A 20,139-nucleotide genomic window follows, 5' to 3' on the forward strand; every position below is an offset into this window, starting at 1 on the left:
ACTTAAACTGAGCAAGATGCAGCCCTGGAATAATGTACTGTACTAATGGACTAATGTAATGTAATGAGCACCACACAATGAAGCACAAGACAATGAGCGGTAATACTGAGTGGTGAGCACTGAGGAGGATACTAGAACGGACACTGAGCAAATGCAGCCCTGGACTAATGTACTGTAGTATACTGAGCACCACACAATGCAGCACAAGACAATGAGCAGTGATACTGAGCGGTGAGCACTGATGAGGATACTAGAACTGACACTGAGCAAATGCAGCCCTGGACTAAGGTACTGTAGTATATTGAGCACCACACAAAGCAGCACAAGACAATGAGCAGTGATACTAACCGGTGAGCACTGATGAGGATACTAGAACTGAAATTGAGCAAGATGCAGCCCTGGATTAATGCACTGTAGTATACTGAGCACGACACAATGCAGCACAAGACAATGAGCTGTGATACTGAGCGGTGAGCACTGATGAGGATACTAGAACTGACACTGAGCAAATGCAGCCCTGGACTAATGCACTGTAGTATACTGAGCACCACACAATGCAGCAAAAACAATGAGCAGTGATACTGAGCAGTGAGCACTGATGAGGACACTAGAACTGACACTGAGCAAATGCAGCCCTGGACTAGAGTACTGTAGTATACTGAGCAACACACAATACAGCACAAGACAATGAGCAGTGATACTGAGCGGTGAGCACTGATGAGGATACTAGAACTGGCACTGAGCAAGATGCAGACCTGGACTAATGTACTGTAGTATACTGAGCACCACACAATGCAGCACAAGACAATGAGCAGTGACACTGAGCGGCGAGCACTGATGAGGATGCTAGAACTGACACTGAGCAAATACTGCCCTGGACTAATGTACTGTAGTATACTGAGCACCACACAATGCAGCACAAGACAATGAGCAGTGATACTGAGCGGTGATCACTGATGAGGATACTAGAACTGACACTGAGCAAATGCAGCCCTGGACTAAGGTACTGTAGTATATTGAGCACCACACAATGCAGCACAAGGCAATGAGCAGTGATACTAACCGGTGAGCACTGATGAGGATACTAGAACTGTAATTGAGCAAGATGCAGCCCTGGATTAATGCACTGTAGTATACTGAGCACGACACAATGCAGCACAAGACAATGAGCAGTGATACTGAGCGGCGAGCACTGATGAGGATGCTAGAACTGACACTGAGCAAATACTGCCCTGGACTAATGTACTGTAGTATACTGAGCACCACACAATGCAGCACAAGACAATGAGCAGTGATACTGAGCGGTGATCACTGATGAGGATACTAGAACTGACACTGATCAAATGCAGCCCTGGACTAAGGTACTGTAGTATATTGAGCACCACACAATGCAGCACAAGGCAATGAGCAGTGATACTAACCGGTGAGCACTGATGAGGATACTAGAACTGAAATTGAGCAAGATGCAGCCCTGGATTAATGCACTGTAGTATACTGAGCACGACACAATGCAGCACAAGACAATGAGCAGTGATACTGAGCGGCGAGCACTGATGAGGATGCTAGAACTGACACTGAGCAAATACTGCCCTGGACTAATGTACTGTAGTATACTGAGCACCACACAATGCAGCACAAGACAATGAGCAGTGATACTGAGCGGTGAGCACTGATGAGGATACTAGAACTGACACTGAGCAAATGCAGCCCTGGACTAATGTACTGTAGTATACTGAGCACCACCCAATGCAGCACAAGACAAAGAGCAGTGATACTGAGCGGTGAGCACTGATGAGGGTTCTAGAACTGACACTGAGCAAGATGCAGCCCTGGACTAATATACTGTTTATACTGAGCATCACATAATGCAGCACAAGCCAATGAGCAGTGATACTGAGCGGTGAGCACTGATGAGTATACTAGAACTGACACTGAGCAAATGCAGCCCTGGACTAAAGTATTGCTGTATACTGAGCACCACACAATGCAGCACAAGACAATGAGCAGTGATACTGAGTGGTGAGCACTGATGAGGATACTAGAACTGACACTGAGCAAGATGCAGCCCTGGACTAATGTACTGTAGTATACTGAGCACCACACAATGCAGCACAAGACAATGAGCAGTGATACTAAGCGGTGAGCACTGATGAGGATACTAGAACTGGCACTGAGCAAGATGCAGCCCTGGACTAATGTACTGTAGTATACTGAGCACCACACAATGCAGCAAAAACAATGAGCAGTGATACTGAGCGGTGAGCACTGATGAGGATACTAGAACTGGCACTGAGCAAGATGCAGACCTGGACTAATGTACTGTAGTATACTGAGCACCACACAATGCAGCACAAGACAATGAGCAGTGATACTGAGCGGCGAGCACTGATGAGGATGCTAGAACTGACACTGAGCAAATACTGCCCTGGACTAATGTACTGTAGTATACTGAGCACCACACAATGCAGCACAAGACAATGTGCAGTGATACTGAGCGGTGATCACTGATGAGGATACTAGAACTGAAATTGAGCAAGATGCAGCCCTGGATTAATGCACTGTTGTATACTGAGCACGACACAATGCAGCACAAGACAATGAGCAGAGATACTGAGCGGTGAGCACTGATGAGGATACTAGAACTGACACTGAGCAAATGCAGCCCTGGACTAATGCACTGTAGTATACTGAGCACCACACAATGCAGCACAAGACAAAGAGCAGTGATACTGAGCGGTGAGCACTGATGAGGGTTCTAGAACTGACGCTGAGCAAGATGCAGCCCTGGAATAATGTACTGTACTAATGGACTAATGTAATGTAATGAGCACCACACAATGAAGCACAAGACAATGAGCGGTAATACTGAGTGGTGAGCACTGAGGAGGATACTAGAACTGACACTGAGCAAATGCAGCCCTGGACTAATGTACTGTAGTATACTGAGCACCACACAATGCAGCACAAGACAATGAGCAGTGATACTGAGCGGTGAGCACTGATGAGGATACTAGAACTGACACTGAGCAAATGCAGCCCTGGACTAAGGTACTGTAGTATATTGAGCATCACACAATGCAGCACAAGACAATGAGCAGTGATACTAACCGGTGAGCACTGATGAGGATACTAGAACTGAAATTGAGCAAGATGCAGCCCTGGATTAATGCACTGTAGTATACTGAGCACGACACAATGCAGCACAAGACAATGAGCAGTGATACTGAGCGGTGAGCACTGATGCGGATACTAGAACTGACACTGAGCAAATGCGGCCCTGGACTAATGCACTGTAGTATACTGAGCACCACACAATGCAGCACAAGACAAAGAGCAGTGATACTGAGCGGTGAGCACTGATGACGGTTCTAGAACTGACACTGAGCAAGATGCAGCCCTGGACTAATATACTGTTTATACTGAGCATCACATAATGCAGCACAAGCCAATGAGCAGTGATACTGAGCGGTGAGCACTGATGAGTATACTAGAACTGACACTGAGCAAGATGCAGCCCTGGACTAAAGTATTGCAGTATACTGTGCACCACACAATGCAGCACAAGACAATGAGCAGTGATACTGAGTGGTGAGCACTGATGAGGATACTAGAACTGACACTGAGCAAGATGCAGCCCTGGACTAATGTACTGTAGTATACTGAGCACCACACAATGCAGCACAAGACAATGAGCAGTGATACTAAGCGGTGAGCACTGATGAGGATACTAGAACTGGCACTGAGCAAGATGCAGCCCTGGACTAATGTACTGTAGTATACTGAGCACCACACAATGCAGCAAAAACAATGAGCAGTGATACTGAGCGGTGAGCACTGATGAGGACACAAGAACTGACACTGAGCAAATGCAGCCCTGGACTAGAGTACTGTAGTATACTGAGCAACACACAATACAGCACAAGACAATGAGCAGTGATACTGAGCGGTGAGCACTGATGAGGATACTAGAACTGACACTGAGCAAGATGCAGACCTGGACTAATGTACTGTAGTATACTAAGCACCACACAATGCAGCACAAGACAATGAGCAGTGATACTGAGCGGCGAGCACTGATGAGGATGCTAGAACTGACACTGAGCAAATACTGCCCTGGACTATTGTACTGTAGTATACTGAGCACCACACAATGCAGCACAAGACAATGAGCAGTGATACTGAGCGGTGATCACTGATGAGGATACTAGAACTTACACTGAGCAAGATGTAGCCCTGGACTAATGTACTGTAGTATATTGAGCACCACACAATGCAGCACAAGACAATGAGCAGTGATACTAACCGGTGAGCACTGATGAGGATACTAGAACTGAAATTGAGCAAGATGCAGCCCTGGATTAATGCACTGTAGTATACTGAGCACGACACAATGCAGCACAAGACAATGAGCAGTGATACTGAGCGGTGAGCACTGATGAGGATACTAGAACTGACACTGAGCAAATGCAGCCCTGGACTAAAGCACTGTAGTATACTGAGCACCACACAATGCAGCACAAGACAAAGAGCAGTGATACTGAGCGGTGAGCACTGATGAGGGTTCTTGAACTGACACTGAGCAAGATGCAGCCCTGGACTAATATACTGTTTATACTGAGCATCACATAATGCAGCACAAGCCAATGAGCAGTGATACTGAGCGGTGATCACTGATGAGGATACTAGAACTGACACTGAGCAAATGCAGCCCTGGACTAAGGTACTGTAGTATATTGAGCACCACACAATGCAGCACAAGGCAATGAGCAGTGACACTAACCCGTGAGCACTGATGAGGATACTAGAACTGAAATTGAGCAAGATGCAGCCCTGGATTAATGCACTGTAGTATACTGAGCACGACACAATGCAGCACAAGACAATGAGCAGTGATACTGAGCGGCGAGCACTGATGAGGATGCTAGAACTGACACTGAGCAAATACTGCCCTGGACTAAAGTATTGCAGTATACTGAGCACCACACAATGCAGCACAAGACAATGAGCAGTGATACTGAGTGGTGAGCACTGATGAGGATACTAGAACTGACACTGAGCAAATGCAGCCCTGGACTAATGTACTGTAGTATACTGAGCACCACACAATGCAGCACAAGACAATGAGCAGTGATACTGAGCAGTGAGCACTGATGAGGGTACTAGAACTGACACTGAGCAAATGCGGCCCTGGACTAATGTACTGTAGTATACTGAGCACCACCCAATGCAGCACAAGACAAAGAGCAGTGATACTGAGCGGTGAGCACTGATGAGGGTTCTAGAACTGACACTGAGCAAGATGCAGCCCTGGACTAATATACTGTTTATACTGAGCATCACATAATGCAGCACAAGCCAATGAGCAGTGATACTGAGCGGTGATCACTGATGAGGATGCTAGAACTGACACTGAGCAAATGCAGCCCTGGACTAAGGTACTGTAGTATATTGAGCACCACACAATGCAGCACAAGGCAATGAGCAGTGATACTAACCGGTGAGCACTGATGAGGATACTAGAACTGAAATTGAGCAAGATGCAGCCCTGGATTAATGCACTGTAGTATACTGAGCACGACACAATGCAGCACAAGACAATGAGCAGTGATACTGAGCGGCGAGCACTGATGAGGATGCTAGAACTGACACTGAGCAAATACTGCCCTGGACTAATGTACTGTAGTATACTGAGCACCACACAATGCAGCACAAGACAATGAGCAGTGATACTGAGCGGTGAGCACTGATGAGGATACTAGAACTGACACTGAGCAAATGCAGCCCTGGACTAATGTACTGTAGTATACTGAGCACCACCCAATGCAGCACAAGACAAAGAGCAGTGATACTGAGCGGTGAGCACTGTTGAGGGTTCTAGAACTGACACTGAGCAAGATGCAGCCCAGGACTAATATACTGTTTATACTGAGCATCACATAATGCAGCACAAGCCAATGAGCAGTGATACTGAGCGGTGAGCACTGATGAGTATACTAGAACTGACACTGAGCAAATGCAGCCCTGGACTAAAGTATTGCTGTATACTGAGCACCACACAATGCAGCACAAGACAATGAGCAGTGATACTGAGTGGTGAGCACTGATGAGGATACTAGAACTGACACTGAGCAAGATGCAGCCCTGGACTAATGTACTGTAGTATACTGAGCACCACACAATGCAGCACAAGACAATGAGCAGTGATACTAAGCGGTGAGCACTGATGAGGATACTAGAACTGGCACTGAGCAAGATGCAGCCCTGGACTCAGGGCCGGCTCCAGGCATGTTCGACTGGAGCGGCCGCGCGGGGCGCCACTCTTTTAGGGCGCCGCACGCTGCGGCCGCCATATTCCTGCCTGGAGCCAGCCTTCAAACTGTGTGTGTGTGCGCGCAGCGCGCTGTGCGGCGCCGGCGTCTGACGTTAGACGCCGGCGCCGCGCAGCGCAGACGGAATCGTTCATCCGTCCAGCCGCCCGCCCGCCTGCCTGCCTGCCTGGGCCCACAGCAGTACTCCCCCTCCCGGCTCCCAGCACCGCAGTCCGCAGTGACAATGCCATGTAAGTTAAAATCTGCACTGTGGGGGCATTATATATCTGGCACTGTGGGGGCATTATGTTTATTCATGTGGGGGCATATCTGCACTGTGGGGGCATTATATATCTGGCACTGTGGGGGCATATCTGCACTGTGGGGGCATTATATATCTGGCACTGTGGGGGCATATCTGCACTGTGGGGGCATTATATATCTGGCACTGTGGGGGCATAGCTGCACTGTGGGGGCATTGATTCTTGCACTGTGGGGGCATATCTGCACTGTGGGGGCATTATATATCTGGCACTGTGGGGGCATATCTGCACTGTGGGGGCATTATATATCTGGCACTGTGGGGGCATAGCTGCACTGTGGGGGCATTGTTTCTTGCACTGTGGGGGCATATCTGCACTGTGGGGGCATTATATATCTGGCACTGTGGGGGCATATCTGCACTGTGGGGGCATTATATATCTGGCACTGTGGGGGCATATCTGCACTGTGGGGGCATTATATATCTGGCACTGTGGGGGCATAGCTGCACTGTGGGGGCATTATGTTTCTTGCACTGTGGGGGCATATCTGCACTGTGGGGGCATTATGTATCTGGCACTGTGGGGGCATATCTGCACTGTGGGGGCATTATATATCTGGCACTGTGGGGGCATAGCTGCACTGTGGGGGCATTATGTTTCTGGCACTGTGGGGGCATATCTGCACTGTGGGGGCATTATGTATCTGGCACTGTGGGGGCATATCTGCACTGTGGGGGCATTATATATCTGGCACTGTGGGGGCATATCTGCACTGTGGGGGCATTATATATCTGGCACTGTGGGGGCATAGCTGCACTGTGGGGGCATTATGTTTCTGGCACTGTGGGGGCATATCTGCACTGTGGGGGCATTATGTATATGGCACTGTGGGGGCATATCTGGCACTGGGGGCATTAATGTATCTGACACTGTGGGGGGCAATAATGCATCTGGCACTGTGTGGGCACTTATGCATCTGGCAATATGTGGGCATTTATGTATCTGGCACTGGGGGGATTTATGTATCTGGCCCTGTGGTGGCATATCTGGCACTGTGCGGGCATTTTTATATATGGCACAGTGGGGACATATCTGGCACTGTGTGGGCATTTTTATATCTGGCACTGTGTGGGCACTTATGTATCTGGCACTGCGGGGGCATCATGTATCTGGCACTGTGGGGGGCATATCTGCACTGTGGAGGCACTTATGTATCTGGCACTTTGGGGGCATTTATGTATCTGAACTGTGGGTGCATATCTGGCACTGTGTGGCCATTTATGTAGCTGGCACTGCTGGGGGGCATGTCACGTGTAGCTGGCACTGCTGGGGGGCATGTCATGTAGTGTTCCCGCTAGGCGTCTGTGGCTAGGCAATGTGTCTCAGTGCTGTGCCTGGCGCAAAGTGTATAGGAGGTTCTACCTGGTGCAGTGTGTATTAGCTGCACTACTGTGTGGTGTAATGCAAATTGCCACTATTATGTGGCCACGTACCTTCCCCACGAAGTAACTCCCATTAATTTTTGCTGCGCGCCTTCGGCGCGCACTGTCCATGCTTTGACATATAGGTGTGGGAACAACAAGCAGTATGTACATCATTTTGCCCTCCTAACTTAAAAATGTGCCCTCCCTGTGATCAGCACCATGCCCTAAAAAGTGAACACTATCCTGTGTAGCTGGCACTACTGGGGGGCATGTCATGTGTAGCTGGCACTGCTGCGGGGCATGTCATGTGTAGCTGGCACTGCTGCGGGGCATGTCATGTGTAGCTGGCACTGCTGGGAGGCATGTCATGTCTATCTGGCACTGCTGGGAGGCATGTCATGTCTATCTGGCACTGCACATTATGTGTATCTGGCACTATACTGGAGACATTGTGTGTAAGGAACACCACTGTGGCTATGTGTAAGGCTGCTAATTGTGTGAAAATATTTTTACAGTTTGATGATATGAAGTTACGAGTCCACGCCCACTTTTCCAGAGGCCACACCCACTTTTCCGGGAGCGCGCGCGCCTTCGGCGCGCGCATGGGGGGGGGGGGGCACTTTTACATTTTCTCGCTCAGGGTGCTAGTAGGCCTGGAGCCGGCCCTGCCTGGACTAATGTACTGTAGTATACTGAGCACCACACAATGCAGCAAAAACAATGAGCAGTGATACTGAGCGGTGAGCACTGATGAGGACACTAGAACTGACACTGAGCAAATGCAGCCCTGGACTAGAGTACTGTAGTATACTGAGCAACACACAATACAGCACAAGACAATGAGCAGTGATACTGAGCGGTGAGCACTGATGAGGATACTAGAACTGGCACTGAGCAAGATGCAGACCAGGACTAATGTACTGTAGTATACTGAGCACCACACAATGCAGCACAAGACAATGAGCAGTGATACTGAGCGGCGAGCACTGATGAGGATGCTAGAACTGACACTGAGCAAATACTGCCCTGGACTAATGTACTGTAGTATACTGAGCACCACACAATGCAGCACAAGACAATGTGCAGTGATACTGAGCGGTGATCACTGATGAGGATACTAGAACTGAAATTGAGCAAGATGCAGCCCTGGATTAATGCACTGTTGTATACTGAGCACGACACAATGCAGCACAAGACAATGAGCAGTGATACTGAGCGGTGAGCACTGATGAGGATACTAGAACTGACACTGAGCAAATGCAGCCCTGGACTAATGCACTGTAGTATACTGAGCACCACACAATGCAGCACAAGACAAAGAGCAGTGATACTGAGCGGTGAGCACTGATGAGGGTTCTAGAACTGACGCTGAGCAAGATGCAGCCCTGGAATAATGTACTGTACTAATGGACTAATGTAATGTAATGAGCACCACACAATGAAGCACAAGACAATGAGCGGTAATACTGAGTGGTGAGCACTGAGGAGGATATTAGAACTGACACTGAGCAAATGCAGCCCTGGACTAATGTACTGTAGTATACTGAGCACCACACAATGCAGCACAAGACAATGAGCAGTGATACTGAGCGGTGAGCACTGATGAGGATACTAGAACTGACACTGAGCAAATGCAGCCCTGGACTAAGGTACTGTAGTATATTGAGCATCACACAATGCAGCACAAGACAATGAGCAGTGATACTAACCGGTGAGCACTGATGAGGATACTAGAACTGAAATTGAGCAAGATGCAGCCCTGGATTAATGCACTGTAGTATACTGAGCACGACACAATGCAGCACAAGACAATGAGCAGTGATACTGAGCGGTGAGCACTGATGAGGATACTAGAACTGACACTGAGCAAATGCGGCCCTGGACTAATGCACTGTAGTATACTGAGCACCACACAATGCAGCACAAGACAAAGAGCAGTGATACTGAGCGGTGAGCACTGATGAGGGTTCTAGAACTGACACTGAGCAAGATGCAGCCCTGGACTAATATACTGTTTATACTGAGCATCACATAATGCAGCACAAGCCAATGAGCAGTGATACTGAGCGGTGAGCACTGATGAGTATACTAGAACTGACACTGAGCAAGATGCAGCCCTGGACTAAAGTATTGCAGTATACTGTGCACCACACAATGCAGCACAAGACAATGAGCAGTGATACTGAGTGGTGAGCACTGATGAGGATACTAGAACTGACACTGAGCAAGATGCAGCCCTGGACTAATGTACTGTAGTATACTGAGCACCACACAATGCAGCACAAGACAATGAGCAGTGATACTAAGCGGTGAGCACTGATGAGGATACTAGAACTGGCACTGAGCAAGATGCAGCCCTGGACTAATGTACTGTAGTATACTGAGCACCACACAATGCAGCAAAAACAATGAGCAGTGATACTGAGCGGTGAGCACTGATGAGGACACTAGAACTGACACTGAGCAAATGCAGCCCTGGACTAGAGTACTGTAGTATACTGAGCAACACACAATACAGCACAAGACAATGAGCAGTGATACTGAGCGGTGAGCACTGATGAGGATACTAGAACTGACACTGAGCAAGATGCAGACCTGGACTAATGTACTGTAGTATACTGAGCACCACACAATGCAGCACAAGACAATGAGCAGTGATACTGAGCGGCGAGCACTGATGAGGATGCTAGAACTGACACTGAGCAAATACTGCCCTGGACTATTGTACTGTAGTATACTGAGCACCACACAATGCAGCACAAGACAATGAGCAGTGATACTGAGCGGTGATCACTGATGAGGATACTAGAACTTACACTGAGCAAGATGTAGCCCTGGACTAATGTACTGTAGTATATTGAGCACCACACAATGCAGCACAAGACAATGAGCAGTGATACTAACCGGTGAGCACTGATGAGGATACTAGAACTGAAATTGAGCAAGATGCAGCCCTGGATTAATGCACTGTAGTATACTGAGCACGACACAATGCAGCACAAGACAATGAGCAGTGATACTGAGCGGTGAGCACTGATGAGGATACTAGAACTGACACTGAGCAAATGCAGCCCTGGACTAAAGCACTGTAGTATACTGAGCACCACACAATGCAGCACAAGACAAAGAGCAGTGATACTGAGCGGTGAGCACTGATGAGGGTTCTAGAACTGACACTGAGCAAGATGCAGCCCTGGACTAATATACTGTTTATACTGAGCATCACATAATGCAGCACAAGCCAATGAGCAGTGATACTGAGCGGTGATCACTGATGAGGATACTAGAACTGACACTGAGCAAATGCAGCCCTGGACTAAGGTACTGTAGTATATTGAGCACCACACAATGCAGCACAAGGCAATGAGCAGTGATACTAACCCGTGAGCACTGATGAGGATACTAGAACTGAAATTGAGCAAGATGCAGCCCTGGATTAATGCACTGTAGTATACTGATCACGACACAATGCAGCACAAGACAATGAGCAGTGATACTGAGCGGCGAGCACTGATGAGGATGCTAGAACTGACACTGAGCAAATACTGCCCTGGACTAAAGTATTGCAGTATACTGAGCACCACACAATGCAGCACAAGACAATGAGCAGTGATACTGAGTGGTGAGCACTGATGAGGATACTAGAACTGACACTGAGCAAGATGCAGCCCTGGACTAATGTACTGTAGTATACTGAGCACCACACAATGCAGCACAAGACAATGAGCAGTGATACTGAGCGGCGAGCTCTGATGAGGATGCTAGAACTGACACTGAGCAAATACTGCCCTGGACTAATGTACTGTAGTATACTGAGCACCACACAATGCAGCACAAGACAATGAGCAGTGATACTGAGTGGTGATCACTGATGAGGATACTAGAACTGACACTGAGCAAGATGCAGCGCTGGACTAATGTACTGAAGTATACTGAGCACCACACAATGCAGCACAAGACAATGGCCCTCATTCGAGTTGTTCGCTAGTTAGTTTTTTTCGCAACTGAGCGATTAGTCACAAACTGCGCATGTGTGATATGTGGTGGAGCGTACCTGAAGTCTCACGCTCGTCCGGAGGCGGCCTCTCTGGTTGTTCAGTTCTTACTTGTCGCGGCGTCGGTCAGGGTCTGCGTAGAACGGCTGCGTGGGACCTGGGCAGAAGGACGGAGATACCCCTGTACGAACAACACCCCCCTTGTACGTGCAAGAATAACTATGGTGGGACACGGTAACAAAGATTTATTATAAACGAGACTAGTTCCCGTTTAGGGAAACCCGGTTCTGAGATCAGTAAACCTAGCACATTCCGGTTAGGATCATTACCATTGCTCACATATCATTCACAAAAGTAATATGAAGGTAACATAATAATGACACAAATACATTTCAGAACTTTAACAACCCGAATGAGTCTTTAGGAAAAGCACGTTCCATGAATACACAAGCAATATGCTGAACACGCCACTAGGTGGCACTATGAACTCAATAAAGGGGTCTCTAGTCCACTGTCTATATATATATATATATAATCCTGAGAAGTTCAGACGTGCGTTTGCACGGTAATGTCACTGGCGTTATGTCCATTCCCCACTGGGAGGGGTTGGTAAGTCCGGCACACAGTACGCGGGGGTATTACCCTCGGAAATGGAGGCCTTGAGGGCACGGACAACTACCTCCGCTGGGACGCATATGAAACGGCATCCGCTGCTTTGCTGGGCACACCTCCCTGGGTAAACGTGGGGAGGGGATGCAGGTTAGTGGCGTCGTTCTCTTAGGGCCGGCCCGTGTCCTGGGATATAGCCGTGGGGATGGGTGATGGGTGGAGCTCTGATCCCAAATGGGTTTACGTGGTCAGGCCTGCTGTAGCTCAGAGGACTCTCTCTTGGGTGTTATTGCTGTGTGTGTGCGGGCTGAGGGTGCCTACTATGCGGGGGAGTTGGTATTCTTATCTCTCGCCTCTCTGGCGACCAGTCAGGGCTAGAGTAAATGGGCTGGCAATTCCTGTACCCCTGTAGAGTGTCTCTCATTCATAAAAGCGGAAGGGGGAAGGCCGCGTGGGTTTAAAAGTACCTGGCTTCTTCCGTCTCGCAGCCCGTAGCTTTTCCCGGCCGTTGCGGGGTTGTTCTCAGCAGCGGCGCCCGATCTCCTCCTGCGCTGATCCCCTGATGCGGCAGTGCCGTCCGCTCTCCTGTAGGCGGTTCTCGCGTGTACCCGTCCTCCTGGCCGCGGCTCGCAGTTCTCCCTTCTCTCCGGTCCTCATCCTACTGGTCAGCGGCAGGGCGCAATCCGTCTTGTCAGCAGCCGCTCCGCTCGTCTCCCTCCTCACGCATCAGCGGTCGGGTGCACACTGTCTCTCTCCCGCCTCCTAGCTTCTCTAGTCGCCAGTCCCGCCTACCTCTGTCCCGCTCTCTGGGCCGCCAATCCCCGTGAGCCGGCAGGTTCTTTCCTCCCGGGTCCTAGGTTCCTGCAGGTAGTTGTCGGGACCCGCTTTTGTTGCCTAGCAACTGGGCAACCCATTAAACCCTGCGGGTCAGCAGCTGCAGTTGTAGTTAGAAGGGGTCAGAGGGCCAGGTGCTAGGCATCACATTTTCCCCCTCTGGAAGATTGCGTGTTCTCACGCATTAGGCAACATGCCCAAAAGTCAATGTCACAGTCTTTCAAGATGCGAACAATAGTATACAGGTGAATATAATCAAGTTGGGTACCAACACATATATACATTTCTGAACAACGTATCTACAGATCAAATATTAGCTTACTCCCTGTACCTAGAGGGCGGGACGCCCTTTGTGCTACGTCCCGACCTTCTAATTTCAACCGTGGAGGCTCGGTGCTCACTATGAGTAGTGACTGGGTTGGGTCGACTCTGACCCTCTAAGGGCCCATTAACCACGGGGTCTAGGGTGTCATGAGGTGCTAAGCTCAATGCGGGCGGGCCGCACATAAAGAGTAAGAGCTCCATGGGGTCAAGTAAGGGTATGCCGCCCGGGGGTCCCCGCCATTCTGCCTCAGGTGAGTTTGCCCGTTTCTGGTGACACCTCGGAGGTGTAAGGTTTGAGTTGCTCCCTGGACACAACACTGACGGGCCCATCTTGACCTAGGCGGATCTCATAGGTGAACCGTTCTCCCTCCGGGGAGGTTGACGACGATGTATGGTGCGTTTTCCCACATGGTGTCCAACTTACTGGTGCAGTGGTTCCGTTTCCTCCAAACAAGGTCGCCCACGTACAGAAGCGTAGGATGGGCGGTTGCATTGTAATTCTTCTCTTGGCGATGTCGGACGGTTCCCATCCGCATCTCCACCAGCTCTCGGGCCGCTTCAATTCTCCGCTGGTGCTCATGGACCCAGTCAGTTTGTGGAGTGGCAGGAGACGTTAGTGTGGGGGCAAGCTCTAGGTCTTGAGGCAGTTTACCTTGTCGACCGAACATAAGATAGTATGGTGTGAAACCGGTGGAGGAATGTTCCGCATTATTGTAGAGGTAGATGAGTTCAGGCAGCAAGGTCGGCCAACGGGCGCGGTCTCCAGCTGGTAGGCTTCTGAGCATCCCAATGAGGGTCTGGTTAGCTCTTTCGCACAGCCCATTCCCCTGTGGGTGGTATGCTGTCGTTCTCGCTTTCTGGCAGCCATAATAGGAGCACAGTTCATAGAATAGCTGCGACTCAAAGGCAGGCCCTTGGTCAGTTAGTATGCACTCAGGGTACCCGTAGGGTCCGGCGAAGTGTATCAAGAATAGTTTGGCCGTAATCTTAGCAGTCAAGTCTTTCGCAGGGACCGCCACAAGGAGCTTGCTATAGTGGTTGGTCATGGTTAAGGCATAGTTGTGTCCACTGGGGCTGGGCTCTAGTTTCACGTGGTCGAGAGCGACAATTTGCAGCGGACGGTGACTCTTGATGGGGTGCAAATGGTCCTTCTGATGTGCACCTGGGCATCTCTTCAGGGTGCAGGGGACACAGTCCTGACACCATCGTTCTACGTCATCATGCAGACCTATCCAGAAGTACCGTGTACGCAAGATGGCTTCCATTTTTTGTGTACCGAAATGCCCCGACTTGTCGTGGTAGGCGGTAAGTAGGAAATTTGCCTGTTTCCTGGGGACAACTACTTGGTTCACAGTCTGGTGAGTACCGGGGTCAATACTGGTACGTACTAAGATGCCCTGTTTCAGGTGAAATTGTCTCTGGTGGCGCAGTAGCTTTACCAGCTCCGGATCTGCTTCGGCACGCTGTGCCCGGGTCAGTTGGTGGTTATTTCGGAGTAGGGCGGTGAGTTCCTTCAGCACTGGATTCTGTCGCTGGATCACTTCCCAGTCTACAGTAGGGGCTTCGGACAAGTCCGATCGCTGTTGGTCCGTGACAGCCACGGGGTCTGAGGTGACCGTCTATCTTTTCTTTGAGGCTTTGAAGACAGGGGCTTCTATTTCTTCTTCGACATCCCTTCCCTCTTCCGCCACATCGGTGGTGGGCAACCGGGAGAGAGCATCAGCGTTGCCGTTGGACTTCCCACTCCTGTAGGACACAGTGTATTGGAAATTGGCGAGCCGTGATACCCATCGCTGTTCAAGGGCGCCGAGTCGGGCAGTGGACAGGTGCGCCAAGGGGTTGTTGTCTGTCATGATGATAAATGGTGTCGCAGCGAGATAGTGTTTGAATTTTTCCGTGACGGCCCAGACCAGGGCGAGCAGTTCCAATTTGAAAGCACTGTAATTTTCACAATTCCGTTCGGTCTTGCGTAATCCTCTACTGGCATATGCGATTACTCTCTCGCGCCCATTCTGCACCTGAGACAATACGGCTCCTAATCCGCGATGGCTGGCATCCGTGCAGACATGGAATGGCTGCTCGTAATCGGGATAAGCCAATAGCGGGGCTTCCGTCAAGGAGGTCTTCAACTGGTGGAAGGCCTGTTGTTGTTTTTCGCCCCACTGCACTGGTGACGACCCCCTCCTTTCGCGGCCAAACTGACCTCTCAGCAGTTCGTGCAACGGAGCTGCCACCTTGGCAAAGTGTTCCACGAAACGTCTGTAGTAGCCCACGAACCCGAGATAGCTTCGTACATCCCTAACGGTCTTCGGCACTGGCCAGTCCCGAACAACTCGGACCTTCTCAGGGTTGGGCATCACGCCTTCCGCGCTGACGACATGGCCCAAGTACTGGACCTTGGGTTTGAGCAGGTGGCATTTCGTGGGCTTAAGTTTCAGACCGCATTTTGTCAGTTGTTGGAACACTTCTTCTAGATGTTGCAAGTGGTCCTCGTAACTCTTCGAGAAAATTATTACGTCATCGAGGTATAGCAAGACCATCTCGAAGTTGTGCTGTCCAAGACAGTGTTCCATGACGCGTTGGAATGTGGCGGGCGTGTTACAAAGCCCGAACGGCATCCTTTCGAATTCAAACAGACCCATCGGTGTTGTGAAGGCTGTTTTTTCCATGTCTTCGGGGGCCATCTGAATCTGCCAGTATCCACTGGTGAGGTCAAGGGTCGAAAAGTATGCGGCAGTCTTCAGGGCCATCAAGGACTCTTCTATCCGAGGGAGTGGGTAGGCGTCCTTATGGGTAGCTGCATTGAGCTTGCGGTAATCAACACAGAAGCGTAGGCTGCCGTCCTTCTTCTTAACGATCACTAGCGGAGCTGCCCATGGACTGTGACTTTCTTTGATAAATCCTGCGTCTTTCATCTCTGCTATCATTTTTCTCACAGGCTGGTAGAAGGCTGGGGGAAGGGGTCGGTGTCTCTCCTTAATAGGAGGGGTCGTCCCTGTAGGAATGTGGTGGTACACCTTGTCGGCTCTTTCAAAATCCGAAGGGTGTTGGCTAAAAGCTGCTGCATTCCGCCGCACCACTCGTAATACTCCCGCTTTTTGTTCGTCGTGGGTATCTGCGCTGCCGATCTGAATATCAGCCCACCATGGGGTTTCTTGACCCATTGTCGACGGCCCCTCGGTCGCCGTCTCTTGGGCAGCTGTGGTCACCTCCTGGCCTACAATGTCTTGGAAGTCGATTGAGCTTATTTTCGCCACCAGGCAGCGCTTGTGTAGTCTGATAGTATAGGGGTGCGGGTTCAATATGCGCACTGGCACTCTTCCGTGTTTCACCTTTGCTAGCGTTCTCGCCACCGCAAAGGGTTGTTGGCCCTCCGAGTCACAGGGTTCCACCAAGGCTTCATAATCGCGTCCTCCTGGGCCGATTTTTGCCCAACACCAAATAACATGTTTGGAGTTCGGCCTAAATAGGATGGCCCGGTGGTCGGCGATTCTGGCCTTCCCCACCTCCCCTCGATGGTTGGCAAATTTCTTCTCCATCTCCAGCAGGTGCACCGTCTGCTGCAAGGCTCTCCGCTCCACTGGGGCTGCTATCTGCATCTCCTGACGAAGGGCTTCCACTAGCTCATCAGGGCAGTTCTTCAAGACATTCATCCCCAGGATGACGGGAGGTAGGTGGGAGTTAGGAGCCATGGTGACAAGATACCCTTGCCGGGGCAATGTCGCGTCTCCAATTTTTGTGTCCGCTTCCCAGTAACCCTGATATGTTATGGGTTGTCCATTGCTGGCCAGCAGATGGAGCCAGGTGGTTGGTGGGGACACAATGGCGGCTTCGTCCCAGTGCTGAAGGAACTCGGTGATCCGGATGGTGGAGACTTGCGATCCAGTATCCAACAGAGCTGGAATTTCAATTCCATCGATACAGATCTTCAGGTGTGGGCACTCCCTGACGTATCTGGACCATTCTTGGGGCAGTGGCCCACTTACTGGTTCCTCTCCCGAAGGTCGGTCCGTTGCCTCGGGAGTTCTTCGTTTAAAGCGGCCGCAGGGCAGTTCCTTTCGATATGGCCACTCTGTCGACACCTTCTGCATATCGGGCTCCCCTGAGAGTCGAACTGGTTGGTGGGTCTTCGGCCAGATTCTTTTACCACATCCCAGCGAGGACGACTCCGCCCACTTCGTTCTTGACGCCATTCTTGGCGCCTATTCCTCTCTTGGTCCCTGTCGAACTCATCCATCTTTCGTTTCTTTCGGGAGAGAGTCGCTGTCATCTCCGCCAGCTTTTGGTTTAGCGTTTCCATAGAATCTGGACTTGGTGAGGCTTGCGCTTGTTGGAGGACCGTTCCTCCTTGGGTTGGTCCGTCAGATTTCCTGAGCGGTGTGGTTTCTCTGTAGCTGTCCTCTTCACTCCACTCTGAAGACGCGTCTTTCTCAACATTATTACTCTGATTTTTCCCAAGGATCTGCAGCATCGTCTCTTTGAATTTGGAGAAGGAGCTCTCTGGTTGCCGTCGTCTCTCCATGCGCATTTGAGATCGAATCGTCTCTCCTCTTGCCCCTTCCACAAACAGGTCTGTTAACGTTCTTTCTATCCCTTCGACCTCTCGTTCATCCAGAGCCCGTATAGTCTTTGCAGCTTCTTGTAGGGCCAGCGCGAAGTCACGCAGTGATTCATCGGGTCTTTGTTTCCTCGCATAAAGGCGGCTCTTTAATTCCGCTATGGTCTGGCAGTCGAATATGGTCACAAGCTTCTTGAAGATGCATTCGACGGTCTTCTTTTCACTGTTTTCCCATGCCTTCACTTCCCGTGGTGCCGAATCAGTCAATTGACCCATCACGATCTCTATTTTCTGTTCTTCGGTTAGTGAATACAGGCGGAACATGGAGTACATCTTGTCTTTGAATTCTTTAAATGTACTCGAACCCGGCACTTGTTTTCCTGCAAACGTTGGTAACCATGGTGCTCCAAAATAGTATGGCATAGTCAACGGTGATGCCGCCATGGTGGTCGTGTTTCCTTGTCCGGGTGCCGGTGGTAGCATGGGAGTAGCTGGAACCTGTGGATCCGTCATCTTGCTCGTATCCTGTTCGTGGACGCCAAATGTGATATCTGGTGCAGCGTACCTGAAGTCTCACGCTCTTTCGGAGGCGGCCTCTCTGGTTGTTCAGTTCTTACTTGTCGCGGCGTCGGTCGGGGTCTGCGTAGAACGGCTGCGTGGGACCTGGGCAGTAGGACGGAGATACCCCAGTACGAACAACACCCCCCTTGGATGTGCAAGAATAACTATGGTGGGACACGGTAACAAAGATTTATTATAAACGAGACTAGTCCCCGTTAAGGGAAACCCGGTTCTGAGATCAGTAAACCTAGCACATTCCGGTTATGATCATTACCATTGCTCACATATCATTCACAAAAGAAATATGAAGATAACATAATAATGACACAAATACATTTCAGAACTTTAACAACCCGAATGAGTCTTTAGGAAAAGCACGTTCCATGAATACACAAGCAATATGCTGAACACGCCACTAGGTGGCACTATGAACTCAATAAAGGGGTCTCTAGTCCACTGTCTATATATATATATATATAATCCTGAGAAGTTCAGACGTGCGTTTGCACGGTAATGTCACTGGCGTTATGTCCATTCCCCACTGGGTGGGGTTGGTAAGTCCGGCACACAGTACGCGGGGCTATTACCCTCGTAAATGGAGGCCTTGAGGGCACGGACAACTACCTCCGCTGGGACGCAGATGAAACAGCATCCGCTACCTTGCTGGGCACACCTCCCTGGGTAAACGTGGGGAGGGGATGCAGGTTAGTGGCGTCGTTCTCTTAGGGCCGGCCCGTGTACTGGGATATAGCCGCGGGGATGGGTGATGGGTGGCGCTCTGATCCCAAATGGGTTTACGTGGTCAGGCCTGCTGTAGCTCAGAGGACTCTCTGGGGTGTTATTGCTGCGTCTGTGCGGGCTGAGGGTGCCTACTATGCGGGGGAGTGGGTGTTCTTATCTCTCGCCTCTCTGGTGACCAGTCAGGGCTAGAGTAAATGGGCTGGCAGTTCCTGTACCCCTGTAGAGTGTCTCTCATTCATAAAAGCGGAAGGGGGAAGGCCGCGTGGGTTTAAAAGAACCTGGTGTCCCAACATGGCTTCTTCCGTCTCGCAGCCCGTAGCTTCTCCCGGCCGCTGCGGGGACGTCCTCAGCAGCCGCGCCCGATCTCCTCCTGCACTGATCCCCTGATGCGGCAGTGCCGTCCGCTCTCATGTAGGCGGTTCTCGCGTGTCCCCGTCCTCCTGGCCGCGGCTCACAGTTCTCCCTTCTCTCCGGTCCTCTCCCCACTGGTCAGCGGCAGGGCGCACTTTGTCTTGTCAGCCG

General features: G+C 50.3%; 1 protein-coding gene across 1 annotated transcript in view; it reads right to left on the reverse strand.

The window, feature by feature from the left end:
• The window catches only part of LOC134949877 (uncharacterized), a gene marked incomplete at its 3' end in the record, with an annotated part of 58,437 nt that extends 40,988 nt beyond the window's left edge, over positions 1 to 17,449 (reverse strand). Inside the window, exons 1-2 of the mRNA XM_063938577.1 lie at positions 15,449 to 17,449; positions 14,117 to 15,337 (exon numbers count right to left, since the gene is read on the reverse strand). Of these exons, the coding sequence (XP_063794647.1) occupies positions 14,117 to 15,337; positions 15,449 to 17,449 (3,222 nt within the window). The remainder of the gene's footprint in view (positions 1 to 14,116; positions 15,338 to 15,448) is intronic.
• Positions 17,450 to 20,139: the final 2,690 nt, after the last annotated feature.

The sequence above is a fragment of the Pseudophryne corroboree genome, chromosome 8 (genome assembly GCF_028390025.1).
Source record: "Pseudophryne corroboree isolate aPseCor3 chromosome 8, aPseCor3.hap2, whole genome shotgun sequence".
NCBI lineage: Eukaryota > Metazoa > Chordata > Amphibia > Anura > Myobatrachidae > Pseudophryne > Pseudophryne corroboree.